Source organism: Symphodus melops, assembly GCF_947650265.1.
Source record: "Symphodus melops genome assembly, chromosome: 1".
NCBI lineage: Eukaryota > Metazoa > Chordata > Actinopteri > Labriformes > Labridae > Symphodus > Symphodus melops.
Genome location: NC_136691.1, coordinates 39823753 through 39846729, shown reverse-complemented (window position 1 = coordinate 39846729; position 22977 = coordinate 39823753). Strand labels below are relative to the sequence as shown.

Below are 22977 nucleotides of genomic sequence, written 5' to 3'. Positions count from 1 at the left end.
GTCTAACGCTTGAAAATGTACAAAATGTCTGCTATAAACCTTTAGGGAACAATAACATAAATATAATGGCAGTTCATAGGTTTTGTGTGTCTTATCCAAATTGGGATTACTTGAACAATGACATCGACATCGAAATATGTTTCTGATTGCCAGAATGTCATAATAAATGGTTAAGTCATGAAATATCCACCATGTTGATAAGGGCAGCAGAAGCGGAGGTCATCCAAGCTAATATGTTGGGCCATTTGAAAAATCAGAATCAATATTATTGCTCAGTCCTCCCACATCTTTACACTCCACTTATCTGTTAATGTGATCCAGTAACAGATGAGCAAGAAGTGGAACATCCACCTCCCCCTCTCCTGCAATATTTAGGAAGCTATTCAGAATGCGTTGTTAGAGTCTCATCTCTGATGATAAAAGTGACACTTCATACTCTGACCCTATATGGATAGCGTTGTGTTTGTCTCCTCTAAAAAAACAAAGTGCTGCTAGTTCCACTTTACTGGGTGATGCATTGTATACAATATGAGAAATCTGGGGGCCGAGCAATAAAGCATCAAGACACTGACAGCAAGGACAACAGTGAAAACGGGAACAGAAGGGAGAGGGAGGAGTGGAGAAGCAATTTTGAAGGATAGGTTTGACATTCTTGGTCCCAACACAAAGTGGGGCTTCTAATGTTCTTGTTGAGACTGGAAACACTTACCCTCAATTTGCATCTTATTACCTTGTTTTGTGAAAGTTAACAGGGAAAGTGCAGAGGGGGGTGGAATCTCACAAAAGGGCAACTTTTCAAACATTTAAGTAAATGCATGCCTGGTTTATTAATTTTTTTGGTGTGTTCTTCACGCTCCTTACCTGTTAAATGAAACGAAAATGAGAATGAAATGTAACATTGTAACATTGAAATGTAATGTAAACTCAATAGTTACAGGATTGCCCTTGAGCATAAATGTTCTGTAAAAAGAGCCGGCATAAGAATCTTAAGTTTCAGGTTACACCTTTATCGGTCAGTATATAATTCATCTTTATATTCGTTAATTTTTTCAAGGTAATAAATATAACTTTAATACAAATTCATTGTGGGTTGGTAGAGTCGCCGTCTCTCAATCGGAAGGTCAAGGGTTTGATCCCCAGCTCCTGCATGCAATATGTCCGATGTGTCCTTGGGCAAGACACTTAACCCCGAATTGTGTGAATGTGTGTGAATGGAATTAGTTGAGTAGAAAAGCGCTGTACTAGCTAAATCAGGGAGAGGTCAATTGGGCAACAACATGTGTAAAAGGAGCGACAGGTCGGATTCAAGAACAGACTCTGTACATGAGACACACACAAACTAACCACACAGCCACCAGCTGGTTGATGTATTGGAGGGGAGAAATTGTGAAGGAACACAAAAATAAAGTACTACTTCTGCTCCTTTTTGCTTTTGGCGACTTGAAGGCTTCTTGACTGATGTCCTGACACTAATCTTATATGAGCAGCAGAAGTGAACCATGTTTTTGTTTGTCCATATTTTCCAGGATCGAAACAGTTACACAGAGGGAAAAGACTACAGAGATTCAATAATTGTTCATTGTCTTAAATGACATACAGCAGCTTACAGACAACAATGAGTTAAATTCTGGGGGTAAACATCAGAAGATGTTAAGACATGTTCATAAAGTGGGATAATGGCTCCTCCTATTCTGTACAGACAAATTATCTAGTTAAAGGATGTGCAAGTGCATATATATTATGTGTCAAAACTACATGAAATGTCTTAATTTGCAGACTTTTCCTGGATTTTTAATAATTTGTTGTTGAATATATTTTGTTCAGCTTTCTAATCCCTTTTCCTTTTTTCCAGCATTAAAGTTTTTCCTTTTATTGTGAACCATCACATATCCTACTCCAGACACTTTATTTTATTTTAGAGACATAGCCTCTGACATTGTGTGGCTTCCCACACAGTGCAGGCAAGATTGCTGTCATATTTCAATCAGCTGCTGCTGCGAGGATTTTCCTCTCCTGCTGTTATACTGTGCAGTTATGGGCCCTGGTTGACACATTACAGTTGTGGTAACACTCTTGAAAGTGTCACATTTCTCACTTCCAAATGAGAAATGTTGAAATTCTGAAATATAATAAAAAGTGAAAAGTATAGGTCAACTCAGGGTGGTCTGGAGATTTGGAGCGCTTAGTCTTTGTTGGTTTTTAGAAATCATAAACCATAATCCCATCAATTGAGATCAGAGTTACAAAATGTAGTTTCTTAAAGACTTGGCAAATATGAAACGATCAGCAATATTACTGTACATATATTTATGGGGAATTGATTTATCTCTATATTTATACATGTATTACTAACGTTTGTATTTCTGTATTTTAGCGGGTCTATAGCATCAAGGCTATTTTTCACTCTCAGTTTCATTGTTGGCCACTGGGGGGAGGAGTATCCACAAAACTAAAAATGTCCTTGTATCAGTCAGGTCTGTGTGCTTGCACAATAAAAAAAAAGCTTTCTGTGTTGTCTCAGGCGGGATCATAAAAGAGTCCTTCAATTCTGAATTCTGTTTTATTGGAATTTTTTTACTGGATTCTGTTGGGCTCATTCCTTGATTGATGCGGTTGTTTGTCCTTTGAAGAAAGTTTTACTTTTGATCCCTACATTTGGCCTATCAAACCACATAAATTTAGATCTTTTAGATAATGACAACATATCTCACTGATAAGGAATAATAACTCAGTATTTGTGACCCTATCGTTTTTAATCCAAGAACATTGACAAACAGAGGTTTGCTAGTCTTGACTTAAAGGGATACTTCACCCATTTGCATGAAGCTTTGTATCTATGCAATATGACGCTTTTTGCATCACATGAAGAAAACTTTCAAGCAAAGGAAAACACATGTTTCTAATGATACACAGCTTCATGAAAAATGGGTGAAGTATCCCTTTAAAATCAGTGTGTTTTGTGTTGACAGACAATCAAGCTAGCCATAAGCTGTTAATAGCCAACACAATGGACTAAATAAAGCTCTTCATAAGTTTACCTTGTACAGGAGCACACTCTGCCAACAACACTTTACATATTTATAACCTCTCAGTCGGATCTTCTCTTCTGTCGCCCCCCGATGGTGGAACAAAATTACCAAACTTCATCCAATCAGCCCCTTTGCACCTTAAAGAAAAGGTGGAAGGCCCAGCTCTTTCATAGGTGCACCTACACATTTAATTATTATTGATGATGACATTTATGAGAATGTTTTTGATGCTGATTAGAAGTCTCAAGAGCAGCTGTCCATGCTGTGTGTTGCCTCTGTGTACTGCCTGCAAGCACCTAATAATCACTGAATAAAAAAAACAAGTAGTCATAAAGAGAGCTTCAGTTTAGTGATAAACATAAACTACAGTTATGTTTCACTGAACTTTCTGACATAATCAACCAGAAACTCATCAGAGTTGGTTATCATGAATTTTATTAGAAGCCTCTGGAAATTAATTTGACAGATCCAAAAAGCATGTATGATATCAAAACTGAGAGTCACATTTGGCATTCTGTCAGAATATGTAAGCAGATAATGACACATTGAATATTGTAAGCATTTCAAGTCCTGTCTGTTCCTATGTCTCTAAGACATACAGAGAAAGAGGTAGAAATGTCACACTGCAGATCCACATTTGATGTTGTGTTGTTAGCCTCTCTGCAGATGCACACTGTGCCTGACTAGAGTCTAAGCTTTGTGCTACAATACAGATGATGATACGAGGCTGAGGGGGTTTTTCACTGCAGGAGGAATATGATGAAAAAGAACGTCGGATTAAAGGTTGCCTCTGCTTGTTTGTATTAGACATATGGAATAAGAAAATTGAAAAAAATGGTACACCTGTCACGATTTAAGTTGTAGTTGCAAAAACAGTCACAAGAAAGCACAATGACAGACTAAAGAATTCTATGAGGGCTGGTTTATTAATGGACACACACACGAAAGAAAGACAAGACAGACTTTAGATTTTGGGTCATATCTTTGCATATTGTTGAAGGTCCAGCTCCTACTGGATAGCTAGTATATCTGTAAATCATTAGGTGAGTTTGAGTAATGAATTTCTTTAATGAGACCATTGTTTTTGTTAACCTTAGTGTTGTTAGGACAAAGTTTTCAATTGATCAATGAGGCAATGGGGAAAAAAAGAAACGTTAACTTATAGTTAAATGTTTATAAGGATGGACAGGTTATGATAGCAATTAGAAGTTTACATTATTTGTGGTAGCAAACACAAAAACGCAATTCCTTGTCTGAACCTTAGAGTCTACATGGAAAGATAAAGTTCTCTTTTTTGATAGTTGGGTAAAGATTGATTTTCTTCTAACTTTTGTTTTACCTGATTTCATCAGCCACTTCAGGTCCATTATGGATCTGATTAAGGTCACTCTGTACAGAAACTGTGGTGGAAGTTTCTTCACTGTGGTGCTTACAAATGTGTATACTACTCACAGATGGATGAATATTAATCATGTAAAATCACTTCATTATGGCTACTGCAGGTCACAGACACGCATGCATAGCTCATGATAAAGAATAAAATACCAGTCTAAAAGACAAAGATATTGTTTTTCTCTGTTGGGAACTTCATTTAACATGTCTTAAGGTTGATGTCTAAACCATTATTCTCTTCATATGCATTGGCTCCGTTACTTCATATTAAGGGAGCAGAGGACCATGTTTTCACCGGCTAAATCCAAACCAGCCGCCAAGATTACTCCAGAGAAAAATACTTACATTTTTACTTAAAAAAGTTCAACCCCTGTCTCCAGCACCTGCTCGGATTTGGCTCACTGATTTTCCATTCCACACAACAGTGAATCTCAGCACATCCCAATTACTCAGTCATAATCATGTCTGTTTAATTTGCAATGATCATCCCCTTTGATGAAGCAGCCCCTGTTGATACATTACATCTCAATATCCCTCACTCTGTTGTCTTTTAAGCACACATCATCACACAGCTTCTAATAACAAACAATAGATCACACATCCCATCTGGAATATTACCCTCTTTGTGCTGGTTTGTATAATTTTGAGAACTGTTGTTGTTTTACAGGTCTTAACTGAATTGGCATGAACTGAGAGTTCTCCCTTGACATCTCTAATGTTTAGCTAGATACAGCTGGATTTGCCATAGTTACCCTGAGTGATACGGTACCAACTACATTGCGACAGTTTAGGTGTGTTGATCCAAAATGCAAATGAGGCTGTTGCACAGTATTTTGTGAGTTTTACCGAGCCAACATTCTGTAGGAGGGAAAAAAGCTTTTCTTTTACAGCAACATTCAACATAGCCTGTCTTTTATTGAAAAAGTCAAAAAAAGGAACAAAAGATGAAAGACACCCAGGCCAAGAGGTGTAAGATGCATGCTTATAACATCCCACAGTAAGCTGAAGAAACAACAGTAGATGTCTGTCACTAATTGTGAGGGTTGGCCTTCCAGCTGTGCCGCGCTAACAATGAACAATTTCCCACAGGGGAAAGCAGATGATGTGCTAATGTGTGAGGAATTAAAGAAGTATGAAAGCAAAGAAAAAGGGCTGTTCTCTCAACTGCTGTGTTTGAAATTGACCCTCTGTTTGGCTGCACATCATTTGAATCTGCTCAGGTGTGACGCCCTTCGAGGTAAAAGTCTGGAAAGTCACGTAGTTTAAAACTGCTTTTGGTTTCTTTCATTTTTTACTTGAGGTACTTTTCCACAATGGACCGCTGAAATTAACCCTGTTGTTTCTTTTGGGGGGAAATTCTTCTGAATTGCAGATATAAACACGTTTTTTTGTTGTTGTTTTTTTTTGTAGGTATTCCAGGGGAACTTTGACAACGACACACACAGAAAGAATGTGATAGATCCACCCATCTATGCTCGGCACATCCGGATCCTTCCCTGGTCATGGTATGGCAGGATCACTTTGCGTGTAGAGATTCTCGGATGCACAGAGGAAGAGTGAAGACCTTTTCGCTCCATCTTTTTTTCGCCATCGTCCCCAGTCCCGTGGCCTACTGGATTATCTCACCCAGTATCTGAAAAATAAACTGTGCAACCTGTAAAAAGAAATCAATTTCCAATGGATTTTTCAAGAAAATGTGTTTGGTTGTGGTGGGTTGCTGTTTGTTCTTTTTGTACAATGATTTCAAACCTGCCCCCTGGGTCCACTTTAGTCTTTTTCAGTTTCTTCTTTAAGGCGTGATCTTTGTCTTTTTATTCTTCTCAAGAGTCACCATCCTGTATGGAATGAACTTCTGTAAAATATTATGGGATGGGTGGAGTTTGGGGCGGAGTCGGTAAGGGGTCCTGCTGTGGTTTTAAATTGTTGCCATAGAAGCTATTGTACAGTGTCACTTTTTAACAAAGATGTGAAACCTGTCAGCCGTGCTTCATTGGCCATGATTAACCATCTGATGAGCTTGATAATCTGTCGAAAATAAAATGAAGAGATCACCTGTTATCACATTAGCAAATATATTTTTACTTGAATTACTACATTTCATTAAGCCATGCTTTTACCTTAACAGACACTGGCATTACTCCATCAAATCAAACAGTATTCATTCTATTGTATAATATGTAAAAGACTAAAAATTTGCATGGTGCGTGAATTATACATGTATATTATGACAAATCATTTAAAACCGCCCTGAAAGCAATGGCTTTGATTTAGGGACCTATTTTTATGTGCATTTTTAAATAGTTCTGAAACATTAATACACACTACAAAGCTAACTTAGGATGACTGATATGTGCGACAATAAACAAGCACTGCAGTAACATGTGGGGCTGCAGCACTGACACTAAGACTTATAGGCTGTCTCTAGTTGAATTGTTGTAACGCTTTCATTGGGAGTTTTCTTTTTTTATCTTTTTAATTATTGCTACACTTTTTCTAAGATATTTGGAATTATTGTTTCTGCTTTCTATTTTTTTGGTATTTATTTAGATTTAGTCAGCTGTCAGATGCATAAAATCCTTCCTTAATGTTTTAGTGCTGTCTTGGAGATCTAAGTTTGATCAATTAAAAAGCTCAGGATAGATGTCAATCACAGAAACCCACAAATGTAAAACTTTTGGCCACATATTTAAAGATTGTTCTGTGTAAGTAAGATCATTATTTATATACCATCCACATATTAAAATACTGAGAAGCATTCTGTTATTATCTTAATATATGATAAATATTAATTGATTTTGTTGTTTTGAAATGAGAGCTTATCTCAAAGATAAGACAAATACTAATGTCATAATCTCAAATCTGCATTAAAGAGGAACTATAGTAAAAGTACAGATGGATTGAATATGGACAGTCTCTATTTCAGGGGATCTGCTCTTTATTGATATAAAGAAATTAAATGTCAAAGATGTGCAGGGTCCTTCACAAGAAGTGACAACAGCTCTGCATGTTCATTTGATACGTTAAGGTTGCAAGGGATAAAGATGCTGTTTTTGAAAATCCAACTGCATGATCTCCTTTGTATCATACAGTAAATAAACAGTGATGTCTGTCTGGTTAAATGACTGGAAGCAAATAGTTACCTGAGGTATCGCAGCAGTGTTAAACCTTCACTTTTTTTTTTTTGATTGATTACTGCAGCGTTCTCCTCTCTTGTCTAGTTTTTCAATAAGCTTTTGAATGCTCCAATAAGAGGGAGCCACGTCTACTTGTGTGCTTTGTGTTTCACGTCAGTTTTTCAGTCACTAAACTAATGATTGATTTTGTATTGTAGAATAAAATGTCTTTGTTGTGCGATCACAGCCAAGCCTGAAATAGAAAGTCAGACATTTACAAATCTTGAGGACTTTAATGCCTTTCTAAATAATTGTTTTGACAAAACTTCAATGAAAATACAACAGTGCCACTTTTATTTTCATGGATGAATAAAACCACATAGGAATCAAGTGTTTTTGGATTTATTCTACAATGAAATGATGAAAGCACAGTGAGGAGATTACAGAGAATCGCTGTAGTTCAGTATATGACATTGACAAAGCTATCTTTTACGCCAGATATTGCCATTAAGTAAAAATGTGCTTTCAGTGAGAATCTGTGTCATTTTTTATGTTCTTGGACACCAGTCATGACAAACATAAACAGGCTATTTCTCCCAGATTTATTTTCTCGATTGTTTTCCGTGTTGACAGTTGTTTATGCCAAATAACAATACCCTTGGCCAGCATCTGTTTTGATTGGTCTTTGTTGTTTGGCTTCCTGTCAGAAGGCTGCTACAAAGCTTTAAGGAAGTTTGCATGATGTATGAGTTTGATCAGTACAGTATGTCCAGAGGCACATTATGTTGTTGTTGCATATCATGAAGATCTGATAGCCTTTACTTTGTACTCACCATAAATTGTCTTGTGCATTGTAAAACTCCATCTCACAGATTCAAAATGGGAGCAGAAGTTGAATCTCATCCTGTCTTTGTGTTTCTGTGTCTGCTGTTCACATGTCATTTCTTACCTCCTCACTCTGAGTGTCAATCACTATGTAGAAAACGTACCTATAATAAGGCTGATTAGGTTGAAGCTTGCAGAGGAGGGTGAGAAACTGTGTACAGATTAAAAAAAAAAAAAAAAAGATGTTGCTTCAAAAAAAGGCTCTTTCAGTTTGACAAATAAAAACATATCTGTGAAAATGATGTGGTTGCTGTGTTTTCTCAGATTAGAGATTACTTATTCTGTTAGTTCATTATCTGGATACAAGATGCATTCTTTATGCCATTATCTGTCTCAGTGGGTACCCACCTCAGAACTGTTTGGCTGTTTGAAAATGTAAGCATCATTACGTAATATGTATAGATTTGTTGCTTTATGGCTATAAGTTAAGTGTAAAGAGTCAAGGTACCTTGTTAACGCTAAAAAAAAAAACTAAAAAAAAACTTTTTTTTTTAAAGTACTGTGACTTTTTAGAGATTAATTAGCTTTCCTGCTCTGGGCTGGATGAGATGATGGGTAGTAATCATCTTGTTTGGTCAACATGTAGCTGGAGCTAGCAGCACTTTAACGCTCCACGCACAATCGTGCTCCACGGACAGGCTTAAGAACTCTCGGTGTCCCCCTGGTCATAAGACTGTACAACATCTCACTGTCACGGTAGGGGAAAGCACACAGTGAGTCCTCGACTAATTTTCATCTTTCTTTTTTTCTCACTTCTCATCTGCCCTGCTGTCCCAAGAGTCAGCCTCTAGTTTGACACTTTAATGACAATGACAATTGTTTGGATACTAATGTACAGTCATCAAACATGGGGAAGCAGTTTGCCTATATGCCAAAAGATTACAACATTTGCCTAATACCATCCATGACAAAGATGACTCATTACTTAATGGGTACAGAAAGCAAAACAGTAAAAACATACTAAGATTTAATGTTAAAATACTGGCCTAGTTTTCTGCTCAGACTGGAGGAAGTTCATAGTTTGCTAGCTAAGCTAACAGGCTTGTTGTTCTTGCTTCATCTACTCTCTCGTAGAAAAGAACTACTTCTGAAGATAACATGAATGGTAATGTCGTCACAATCACATTTGGCTTACTGTGTGTAACTGGGACATTTGCCTCTGTTATGAGTTACTGCTATAATACAAACATCCAATGTAGATGCATAGTGTGCTTAGGTGACATTTAAAGTATGCATAAAACTAGCTATGGTTTGGTTACCTGCTCTATGGTTTCATTTCATTTCCCAGGTGTGACCTTTTTCATAATACAAACATAATAATACATAATTGAAACAAAACATAATTTACAAACTATTGAAATAAAGCACAAGTGTATATTTTAGCTTTTTATTGTAATTAAATAGAGACAAATCTTCTTGTAAAGACTCTGATGGCTTTGTGCTGCACTCCACTCCATCAAGCATTACTCGGTGTCAACATGGTTTTACCACATTAGGCTGCTTCAATTGATTTTCTCTGTCCTGCCTGTTCTACTTTCTGTGTCTCTCTGGCGAGTTGTCACAGTAGTGGCAGGGAATCAAAGACTGAGTTGCAGGCTTGGTGGAAGCTGAAATGTCCATACTAGTGATTCTGTTATCAAAGTGTCGCTGCAGGAGGAAGTAATTGCCTCCTTATTCAGGTGAGTGAAACTACTTTTCAATTAAAAGTGGGTTAGGAAACAATCAGTTTAGTTTGGATGTCCTTTCTATTAATGCTTTTCCATCCAAAGTGAGAGTGACTACTTTTTGTTGGTCTGTGGGGGGTGATTTTTCACCTACAGACATCCAATCGATACAAAAAAGTGAAGTTTGTGTCCAGAAAAGGACTCATTAAACTAAATGCAACTGATCTGATCTTTGTTTGGTTTAAAAAAATGCATAACACTTTGGATCTGGTTTTCTGAGGCTGCCACATTTCACAACTACTTGTTGAAAAGGAATCAGCTGTAATTAGTACAGCTGACTGGAAAGAACTAATAAGAAACTTTGTAACCAAAGCACTGCGATTGCAATTATTATTTGTTTTTGTGGGTTTTAGTCTGAAAAAAATGGGACAAACAGAATCTCCTCCCTCAAATATACTATACATATAAATTAACATTTGTAATCTATATCATTAAATCCCTTTAATAAAATAACTTTCTTTTATCCATCTCATCACTTGTAATGCACAATGCACTCTTGTGTTTGCACAAAGCTTTGGGTAATAGACCAATGAAACATTCTTTGCTGTCTTCATTTCAACATTTGTGGACTCTGTTTCTTGACCTTTTTATTCGCTTACCAATTTTCTTCAGTCTTGCAAGGTGCATAATTCTATTACTGTGATCAGAAGCAAGTCATATTTATTCGGGGGAGCCAATGATTAAATTTGGTTTTGCAAACTGATGAAATGAGTCGGCAGATTAAAGCACCCTGTGAACCTGTGGTTTAGGGAGGCTAAAACATATCCATTTACAAAAGGCTGTCTGTGCAGGAGAAAATAATGTGGTGGTCAGAGTTACTCAATTGCAAACACGTTATGCATGTTGTTGAAGGTGATATAACGTTATAAAAAACCACAACTGACATGTTACAATGACACAATATTCCACAGAGAGATCAGTGGCATTAACTACAAGGGAGTAATCCTGCTTTGTTTGAAAAAAACACTAACACTAGTTTACAAAGAAAAAAGTGATGAAATATCACACACCTCATGAAAGAATTTGATATATTACACTTTGGGTTCAGCATTATGTTACATTATCAACCAGTTAGGTTTTCTAAAAAATTTTTAATTAGATTTTTGAGTAGTTGTTGCATATCAGGCTCTAACATGCTTGGCCAGGTACTTAACTCTTCATTTTTCCTCTGAAATTTTAAAGTGTGAGAGAATGGTGTAGCACAGGGCAAGAACAATTAAAAGCAGCTCATAATGATTTAAAAGGTAATTTTAAAATTCTATACTTAAAAAAGATTTTTCAATATTGTATTCGGAGAGAGTCAAATGTAATCTGAAGTGTCCTTGAATATCTATCCTATGGCATGTTTGGAAAGCTATTTGTTGAAATGTGTAGAAATTATCCTTCCCATCAGGAGCAGTGCCACCCCTTTGTTGGAACATTTTGCATTATCAACAGTTTGAAATGGTGATTATGAATGTGTAAGTGACAGGCCTGTAAGTTAACATTTCTGCCATCATTTTTTTCACGTTCACCTCAAGTTCTATTAACTCTTTACTTAATTGAGTATTCAATTGCAGAGAAAGTTGCCCAAGATAATACAATTTTGAATGCTTTTTTTCTGTCCTCAAAATCTTTTAAACGGCTCTCTTGTTTCACTATGTTGCCCCATAGAGTCTATTTTAGCATTTAAATCCTGCGTACTTGAGCCTATCCATGCCAGTACTTTTGTTCCTCACTGCTTGCAATCCATCACCACAGATAATTCCATAGCTTCGTCGCCTGGGGCTCTGACAGAGCCCAAGGCTTTAGCGGCCTGGTCTTTACAGGATCTGTTTTGCTCAAAGAACCTTCCAAGCTGTCGATAATGGCGTAAAGTTGGAAATCTGGAGTGTTGACGTGTTGATGGCTCAGTATTGCGTGTATTTAATCAATTAATACAAACAAATCCCTACATGCTACCCCTCACCAGTGCCCCCCAGATGTGTTTTCCAGCCAAATTCCAGCTCATCTTGAGATTTCCATAATAAATACTAACATCACAAATAACTGAGTAAAGCAAGCTTCCAGAGAAAATAAACAATAGGTCTAAATAATAAGGACGTGTTGTGTTGCCTGTTTGTCGTTGCTACCAAAACCAAATTCAGTAATCCACAGCAACAAATGTATTTTAAAGAACAAATTCTAATATTGATGGATAACATTATTCTGATCATGTAACACTTGACATCCATTTACTAATCCAGCCCTGGATGCCACTGAGTGAGTGGGTTCTTCTATAGTCTGGAGGAGTGTTAACATGAATTTTAACCCATGAGAACCCGCTCCTATTTATACTGACAGGAAAATTATTGGGAAAATAGAACAGACTAAATGGACCATATATAACACATTTCTGATATTTCAAAAAAAAAAAAAAAAACACTTGTTTTAGAGATCTAAAAAGTGACATATGTCACATCAGGCATTTATTGTATTTTTTCCTCATTTTACACTAATTCTGCTTGACACTGTGTTTACTTTATACCAGATTTTATACTCAAATAATTTTAGAAACTAACATGCTGAAAGATATCACACCAATTCTGAAATCAGTGTTATCAGCATTGTTGGCAGTTAAAGCCAGGGTTGGTCATTTTTGAAAACGAGCATAGTTTTGAAAGTAGCATTTTCTCTGTGCTCCATCTTCACCCGCCCCTCCCCTCTATATTCCCTCAAAATCCATGCCCCTCACTGAGTCAGACTTAATTGACTCAATATATGACATGACTCTGTTGCTGGTAGTGTAATCAGGGTTTTCAGGGTATTAATCTGAGCTATCTCCACTTTCCTCAAACATTTACCATCATCTCCACAGATAACTGCCAGTTCATGAGCTCTGACCTGCTTCTAGTTATTCAAACTTCAAAAATATTAAATAACATTGAAATATCACTGGAATATGATATTCCATTCAATTGCTAACACACAAAAATATAGTTTTGACTGTTTACATTTGATTCAGTATCCTTTGGATGTAACAAGACTATTTTGTTAAAGGCCCAATGTGGCACATACGTCACAATGATAATTGTGTGATTTGTTTTATGCCAATTTGTTCTAGAAATATGGTCAGAACAGGTCAAACGTATTAGATAATATGTTGTTTAAACATTAGGATTTTTAAATGGCTTGAATCTTATCTTTAGAAACAAATAAACAAGCTTTTTAAAATGTGCTAATGTTGTCCCACCTGACACACAGCCATCTTGGAAATCTTGTCTTGGAAAACTAGTAATTCAAATGAAACGTCACATAATCAGTATGATTTACTTAAGGGACTTCTTTCGATAAACTAAAGGATAAAGTTATAAAAGGAGCTCTTCAGAACATTTAAAGTGTCTGCAACACTTGAGTCATTGGGGGTTCTTACAGTACGTAGCTCATCAACCTGTTTTTGCAATTTTTCAAGCGTAGGACAGAGGACAGGTCTTCATCACACCTGCATGCAGGCGCTTGACAGGCTAAAGATGGGTTTGGGGATATAGAAACATCATTCATTTTCATTTTTTCTAGTAAATACCCAGCAGCATTTCAACTCCACTGTCTACACAAATCTAATTTGTTTCACTTGAGTTGTCTTTTCTTTCTTTTCAGAGTCTTATCTTATATATCTGGTTATGGCAAGTAAAGTAAGGATATTTGCTCCATGCATACAAATCAACCTACAATCCCTACTCCATTATAGTACTTGGTTTAGCCTTTCTATCCCATTAGTACTAATATTATGACCCATTGTATCATTCCTCAGCCAGAGTGTATTATATCCAGATCATCACAATACTATATTTGAGCTTTCTATAATGTCACTTTCCAGATTGACTAAATTTGTTTGCATGGTTCTTTTTTGCAAGTGGTCAGTGGCATTTCTCCTGTTATCTTGGTTGTGGAGTCTTTGGGTAGTTGTTGGTTGAACTGGGACAGTCTTGTTTGCATGTCATTAAATGGATGCAAACACTAAATCGGCCGCTAAAGCCTAATTTAGCCCAAATAGAAATCTCAAGGACTTGTGAAAGGCATTCTGGGCTCAGACTGTGTAGAATTACTGCATTATTTTACGTAACCTTTTCTTGGAGGTGTGTGCCTGCAAGTTAATACAGACTACAAGCCTTCACTGATGACCCCTGGATAAGTCATTATTTCACAGTGTGATGTAATGTCTATGAGCTCAGAGGAAATAAATTGAGACATGAAGGACTAGGCAAAGTGTTCTGCATCAGTTATATCTTTTTCATTTAACAACACATGTATCAGTTTTTCATATAAAATGGGCAATGTGAGGTTGAACACTTTCTTTTATTTACACGATGCACATTGACAGAATTTATAATTGGATGTATACTGTTATGTTTAAAGCTGTTTGAATCCATATTTCTGTCTTTTCAACTGATTAAAAGACCATAATCTGAAAGGTGTTGCCTGAAGTGACAGATCAAAATAAAGTTTTGATCCGAGTCTGGCCTGATCCTCAGCTTTCATCTCGTTGTTTTGGTTTTCAATCCCACAACTGTGTTGCTTTGGTTCAGACTACATCATTATTTACAGCACTTTTCAGCTTTAAAGACAAACATATTAAACACTTTCTGCTCCCTGAAGTACTTAACAACATACAAGTCATCTGTCTTAGGGGCTGGTGGATACTAAAACAAAGCATAAATAGTGATTAGTGTCAAAAAATGGACTCTGTCATGTTCCTCTTTGCTTGTTTAACATGTGTAAGACAGAAAGTGTTTGCAGTTCTGCAGCCTCAAAGTGGTAAATTCAACATAGTAGTTGGTAGTCATTCTAAATGAAAAGAAAGAAAATCCTCGAATAACTAAAGCTTTAAAAAGCACAAGGTTTTAGGTATAGGCAATCTTTGACCTTCAATTCTCATTTTGAGTTGAGTCTTTAAAATAATAAAAAGATCCATTCATGTTATAATCAAGGCGAGAATAGGTCAAAGTAGTTTATGTTTGAAGACATAACATGGCAGAGGAGGTGTATGCATATGATTTTTTTGTCCTGCAGAGATGTGACTGCTTGATGAAGTTGACTATAAGTTTGCTGCAGAGTCGATGAAAGATACATGAGCTGAGTTCTGGTGAGCCTCCAGTCCTTGTCAAAAACAAATGTGAGAGTGTAGGGCCGGTGAGAGTCAACTCTTAACTACTGGAACATAGTCTGTGCAGACATATTGTCAAAGCTACTTTGTGCTATGAATGATGATTTACAGCACTAAAGGCACTAATGGCTTCTGAGTCAAAGAAATGAATCCTTGGAGACCCTTATAGGTCAGCAGTTAACATTACATCTGTACTTCTGCAACTAAATCTCTTTACTTAATTCCATTGATGCATACATACTCTATTGTGATTTTAAAACAACAGAACAAAATAGTTATTTAATGTTATTTAGTTCACTTTTTACTTTAGCTGACATTGTCTCTTTCTTAACAGTTCAATGATATATTATATATATATTATTGTGCAAAAATACACAACACAAATGTGTGTCTTGCTCAGCCTCCTGCTTCTACTTCAATGCAAGTCAAATTCAACAAATACAGAATAGAGGGGGTGCTGGTAGCATCATAGTTAGTGCTGCGCCCCATGTCAACTCTTCACGGCCATCTTTTCCCGCATGTCATTCTCCACTCTTTCTCTCTGTTTGATTACTGACTCTTACCCTTTGCTTTGTCTCTAAATAAAAGTGTAAAAAGCCTCAATTCTAAATGAATATAACAATTTGAAGAATAAATCACAATCCCTAAAACTTTTGTTGAGCCTGCATACCGGCTTGTAAAACCAGGCCAGCATGTTTAAAATACTTCATGTCTGTTCGTTCAAATTCTGCATGAATGTCCTATAGTCTCTGTGGACCCAATTAGAATCAAATAATGAAAAACAAAATCCCTTCAGAAACTTACAGTGGAGTTTGGTTACTTATTTCACAATGAAATCGGGTGCTTTTTGCCTTAAGCATTTTGACTGCATTCATTCTGTCACACTACTTTATCATTGCATCATTTCCATTTGGGAATTTTATTCTACTGCTGTTTCAATTATATTTGGGCTTTGAAACACAGCAGAGCCTCTTTTTCATTTGTGTCATTAGTGGTGGGAAGAGTGGGACTGACTACCCAGGATTGCATTTGAGGTATGGGACCTGGGTAGTGTTTCTTAATGTGGAACTGAAAAACAGAATGTCATAGTCTCAAGTCTGAATCATTCATGACACATGACCAGATCTTGTGATTTATGTCCTCACACAGTACGAGCCGATTGTGGGACACGTCCTGAGAGCTCACACTGTACGAAGGAAAATCGAGACGTAAAATTGACAATTGTTAATAAAGTTTGAAAACTGCAACGTTCTCCAGAGACCAGCGACTGGTGAAAGAGAAGGACGTGGAAGCTTGTGTAGGATATAGGAAAGTTGATACAATAGATAGGATTCAAAAAAGTGCTGCACTGATCATCTGCGCCACCCTGTAAACCAAAACCTAAAAAAAAAATAATATCTACATGTATCAATATGAACCTGTGCCAGATATTGAAAAATATCTGGCACAGGTTCATATTGATTGGATTGAGGATTATCATTTTAAAATTAATTTATGTGTTGAAAAACTATTTACTTTTGCTGCTGGATATGAAGAAACATGCACTCTGACCAGTCCAGTAGTTTTAAATATGCATGACCAAACTATGAGGTAAACAAAACTGTGCTGTACTTTGCTGTATCCCATTAATTACCTAAATCCTTCAGTTATGAACTTCTCGGGAAATCATGATGTGATGGTGAGTTGATCAATTTAAACTGAAGTGTGGTTTGCATTGACTCCTCATAGCAAGCCAGCTTTTGGTTCGAATCCAAGCCTCTCCATTTGAAGCTGGAATGCTCTGGCTTCAACCCACAGAAGAGTGGACCATGGTTTTAAAATAAAATATTTGTAATGTTCTGCAAAGCAACTTCAGCAAGTAAGCCTGCAAATCAGCATGTTAGTTAGTGTGGTGGTTAGAACTGTTGCCACATTGCAGGCTGGTCTACATTGTCCATAATTGTGGAGCGTATACAGTAAGACCTTCCTTTATAGCACCAGGCTTTTGAATTGTCCTAGAGAAAAAAAACTAAATAAACCTAAACAGGTGAACAGGTGATATAGATGTATACCTGAAGTTGAAGCAAAAGTCATGACAGAAATTTAAAATTTAGGAAGATTTTCACAATTACCAACAACAGACTGACACCAAAATAAAACTTAATTGAGATGGTTTACTTACAAAACCATACCTTAGTTGCAAAAGAGATTAAGGTTGGATGTGAATATGGTCAGTAATGTACGTGGGTGTGTGAAAGTGTATTGTGCCCGGAGAGAACGTACTCATGCAGAGGGAGAACACTCAAACTCCAAACTCCATGGGAACAACCCAAATACTCAGCTTTGATGCTTATCCTACAAATGTAGCACCATTTAAAAGGGATGTACTACAGTATACAGGCTTTCCAACAGTATAAGATTTATTGCCAAAAAGCATTGTTACAGCAACAACAGCAAACACAAATGTCCTTACTTTTTGTGCAATGTTTATATAGCCTTAATGCATACATATTGTATATCTTGACTACGGTTGGTTTTGCTCAATAAAAAACTCACATATGCAGCCCTACAAGTAAACAAACGTTTAAATCCTTGCAGGAATTCTAAATCCTTCCTATTTGCATAAGATTTTTGATTTACATTTAGAGATGGCAGAGATCGTACCAAATTGACGTGAAAGGCCCAATAAGCCATTTTGGCGCAGCGTTACACTTCAGAGAGCCTTTAAAGGCAACCGCCTCTCATCTCTGCCAATGAATGCTGCATGTCATTAAAACTTAATGCCAAATCACAGGAAGGGACTCAGTAGTTCAACCAAGAATAAAGAACATTTGACTTAAAATCCATATGCAGAAGGAGAAAAAGACATGATGAGGGAATGAAAAGGAATGAGCATGGAGCTCATTTTGGCAGTTTGTTGCATTGCATGAAATATATTCATTCGTGAAATTGAGTTCACAGACACAAAGTGGAGCTACGATTGGCATGCGGGTGATATTATGCTCATCCTGTGAAATAGAGGTAACACTGATTGCTGGTTAATGGTTTTAAACAGCAGGTAGACAGTTATATTCACAGGGGTTGCAATGTGTCTCAGCAACAATCCTAAAAAGTGTGATTCATTTCAAGCCAGAGCAAGTACAATTATATTATCTTCAATAAAATTATGTTTTGTGTGTTTATTGGAGGATGTAATACGAATGTAATCCTCTTATATATCAGTCTATTGTGCACTTTGTTGAATCTTTGTGTAAACCTTTCATGCAATCAAAAATTGGTATAAAAAAGAGAGGCTTTTTTATGCTCCTTTGGATGTTTTATGACTTTTAAACAACAGTTTCAAAAAGAGTGCCAACTTGGCTGCCAGAGATGGAGAAAGCAGACCTGAATAAAGAGCAATCAGATCTGAACTGAACCCAACCTTAAAACCTTCTAAAGCTTGAGAAGCAGGAGAGGATAAAGAAGGGAATATGGGGCCGGATGTGACTCGGATGAGGAAACAGCTTTGATGCCTGCAATCCCAATCTGGTCAATCAGCAATCAGAGCACACTGAAACACTAATGAGGGGTTTCAACACAGGATCCAGCTCCACTGCCGCTGATGCAGATGTGATATGACAGTTAAATCAACTACAGGAGGAACATTTGCTCGGCACATGTCGTGCTCTGACAGAGTGAGAAAGTCACTGATTTGAAGGGGTTATTTGAGAAAAAGGGAATGTATTCTTTCAGGTTTGATGCTGGAATCAGATGGAAGGAGAAGCCAAACAACCCAGGAGAAGTGACAATAATATACATTGCTGCTTTTTCACACTTTCAGATGTGAGAGACCTAGTTTTATAACAGCCTCAGTCTGGCAGCAGATATGTGAGTGTGCACTAAACATAGCTCATGAGAAAGCACAGACTGTTTATTTATTTCTTCATTACAGTTCTACAGTAGTGCATGTCTTAAAGTGTTACCAACTCCATTCATGATCAATTTAAATGTAAAGGGAGTATGTTTGTCAACATGCAGGATGTGTGAGTGAGTGTTTGTGATGTCTTGAGAAACATAGCACATTCCCTTTCCTCTACACACAAACTTGAATAGATGGCATTTTAATAAAACCGCCTGTTGAGGTAAAACGGGTGAGTCTATATTTTTAGAGCTTGAAAACAGTGCATTGCATGGCAGCTTCTCCACACTGAGGCCCCCAACCTAATAACACGCACGGTTAAAACCCACTATTGCTCTCCAAATGGTGGCATCTGTCCCAGGCAGCTGTCCTCATTTGTGCTCCCATGCGCCCCGGTCAAATCCCACCACCACCACCACCACCTCTCTCGGCTGCTCAGGGCTATGACATCAGCGGGACTAATGCTGCAGGTTGTTCAGGTATGAGGACAGGTGAGCAGTTTTGGCTGCATGCTGCCATCGCTCTGCCTGCTTGATCTCTATCATGAGCCCCCGAGATAACGCGATACCCACCGCCAGCTCGGCAGCAGGCTTCAGTACAAGCTAGAGCAGCTAAACTGTGACAGGGGTCAAACAGATGGGAAAGGTGAGGAAATAATATAAAACTGATGACTCTAACAAGATCAATTATCCAATAGCTTTCTCTTTTTATGATTGATACAAACCTAACCATGTCTATGGCTCTAGTATATAGTAGTGTTATTATAGACACTAACACTTTCGGCACTGGATGTCAATTCAAACTTTTTCCTTTCCCCCTCCAATATCTAAACATAGAGACCAGGGATTTGTGCACTTAAGGGACTTTTTGTTATAGACTTTTTTTTTTTTTTAAATTCAAATTGTTTTAATTTAGAATTTAATTTAACTAACTCAGCTAATAACAATTAATCACATGTATCTATAAAACACAATTAAAAACAGCAACAGCTGACTAAAATGCTGTACATGAAACGAGAGCCATACAGAATAAAAACAGGACAACAACTGACACATACTGTACATCTTTTCCTACACACATGCACACACAGAATAATAAACAAGTACAAGCAACCTAACTCGGACTTAAAAGGTATGAGTGCTTTTTGAGGTGGGACTTAAAAGATTTCACAGAGGGGGCAGACCTGACTGATGGAGGAAGGCTGATCCACAAGCGAGAAGCCTTGGCTGCAAAGGCTCAGTCACCTCAAAGTTTATAGCGAGAGTGAGGTACAGCAAGAGGCCTATGTTTGATCTGAGGGGGTTTAGCCGTTTTAGGGGTTGAGGAGATCAGTGTGAGGCTGCCAGGCCATTTATAGTAGTGCTTTAAACATGCAATGCATCTCTCATCAATCAATTGTCAGTTGTCAGTGGAGATTAACTTACTTCTAATTTTTCTTCTTATTTTAAAAGGAAAACGATTAACTGGTTATATAAGTTAAACCAGCAAGTTTACATTTGAATCCCCAGCCTTTAACATTGCATCATTGTCTGACACACTTTGCAAGTTTAAACAATGAATTACCATTGGGGTCATACAGTATAATGTTTTATCTTGTATTTAAGTCCTTCACATCTCTCATCTTTCAGATAAATTAGTGTTGATTACAATTTGACAAACATGTATTGTTTTTTGATTTTTTCTAAACATTTTTTTTATATTTTTTTGCTTGTTGAATCAAAAATGTTAATGTCAGATAACTGTGGAAATGAATGTCCTCATCTGGGGCTTTGAATGGATTGAATTTTATTTCTCATCATATATTATAATTGATGTTGTTTCATTATATTCCTGGGAGGCATCATAAGCAAATGAGATAACAGCAATGCAAATAACATTCAACATGAACCCAATTATTCAGAAAAATAACATGTCCCGCTTCCATTTATGTCATTAATATGATAAAGTCTTTAAATTAGCATGTTGACCTGACTCAATTACATGTGTCTGTTAAGACATATTGTGAATGTGTGTGTGTGTGTGTTACCTCATGTTTAACAGGCACAGTTTTGTGCATGCGAGGAAGGTAATATGTGTTAACCGTTATGAATTTTCACAGCTGGTCATCATGAAACCTCATTCTCTTTTTTAATGAGATATTTGCACAAGGTGTAGTTTTGTGCAAACCAAACCCACTATTACCCAGATGATAAGTAATCGACTAATTGCTGAGAAGTTGTGCAGTCAGTCTTTTGCAGCCAACATTGCTGTGCGACACTGTTATTGAGATAGCTGATGTGAGAGGCGAAGCAGCATGTGGAGCATACAGACACGTGCTTGCTCTATCTTCCTTGCAGGCCTGCATTAAGAACTGTCTGTGAGGTCTGATAAGAGACCAGAAAATAATGACATTTTAATTACAGCGCCATTCGGATCCTCTATCTTTGTTTTGTAACAAGGGCAACCTTTAGGGGACTAAGAGTGGTTCACCGTATCTCTGCAGCCCCTGTGTCCCATAAAAGAAAACAATGGAGGGTGCTAATGTTTTATCATATCATGTCAATATCATTTAAAGTGACAGCGTTTGTTGTTCAAAGGACAACAGATCTTTGATTTCTGCATTCTGCCAATTTGTGCACACTTGTCTGACTTGTCATGTTCAGCCAACAAGTTGGCAGTTGAAACTCATTCATTGCTTGTTACTTATGAAGAAAGCAGCTTGTTAATTGGAATATGTGTGAATAGTTTTTTTCTCCTTGAATTTAGGAGTGATGTGAAAGTGATAATTTCTGTCATGATGTCTTAACTATGTGTGAAAGCAACGTTTTCCAATTAATCTAATTCAGCCTGTGTCCTTATCTTTTGACACTGATAAGGAGTTTGAATTACCTTCTCACTTTGTTCTTCTCTCCTGCCTTCCACAATGTCTGTGCCAGCCAAAGTTGACTCCATGGGCACTGTAAAGTTGGTCTTTGTTGTTTTTCACCTTATCGTTTTAGTTTTATAACTCTCCAGGTGGGTTAAAACTAATAAATATTGAACTGTTATGCCTTTCTTTAAAGGCTGCTTTTGTTCAAAAATTGTATCTGCAGTATACGTATATGCACTTTACAAAAAGAAAGTAAAGGACCTTACTTATGGCTATAAATGTTTCTGATGTGTCCTTAATTGGGCAAGACACCCAGCCCAGCCCAGGAGCACCTGGCAGGTGCTTCCCCCCTAACTCAGAGTGTAAAAACTCAATTTCCCTTTGGGATCAATAAAGTAAATCTTCATGTGTTTTCCTTTGTGATAATACAGTATATAGGCTACTGTTGAGCTCGTTTGGACTATCGCTACGTTTCCATGCCATTGTTTGACTATTAGTCCCTGTGTGTTGTATGACATTGCTTATGTGTGTTGTTTCTTCCTGTTTCTTTTTCTTTCTTTTTTTTTTTTATGAAGAAATGAAAGAATGTTGTTTTTGTGTACCTTTTGGGGAGATATGTATTCACCACCTGCATACACTAAACTCTACTTCTATAACAGAAAGGAATATGTGTACAAATAAAGTTTAAACAATCAAATCAAATAAGGTGAGTGATAACAGGTCCCACAAGGGGGATGGTGGTGGGATTGAAAAGGAAATACTAATATTTGCATTGCCATTAAACATTTTAATATTTGTCCTAACAAATCACAGTAGAATACTCAAAAGATTTGATAGTAAAATATTATTTTTATGTTAACAACATGGTAAAGATTGTTGCATGTGAAAATGCCATGAGATGTGAAATATTTGAAAATAAGCTTTGTTTGAGACATTTGACTTTTTGTTATTTGTTCTTATTGCCAACTTGACTGCCTCATTCAAAAG

The 22977-nt window shown here is 37.0% G+C and overlaps 1 protein-coding gene across 1 annotated transcript in view; it reads left to right on the top strand.

Annotated features, from left to right (window-relative positions):
* The window catches only part of edil3a (EGF-like repeats and discoidin I-like domains 3a), a 111508-nt gene extending 102850 nt beyond the window's left edge, over positions 1 to 8658 (top strand). Inside the window, exon 10 of the mRNA XM_079347452.1 lies at positions 5832 to 8658. Coding sequence (XP_079203578.1) covers positions 5832 to 5981 — 150 coding nt within the window. The 3' untranslated portion in view covers positions 5982 to 8658. The remainder of the gene's footprint in view (positions 1 to 5831) is intronic.
* Positions 8659 to 22977: the final 14319 nt, after the last annotated feature.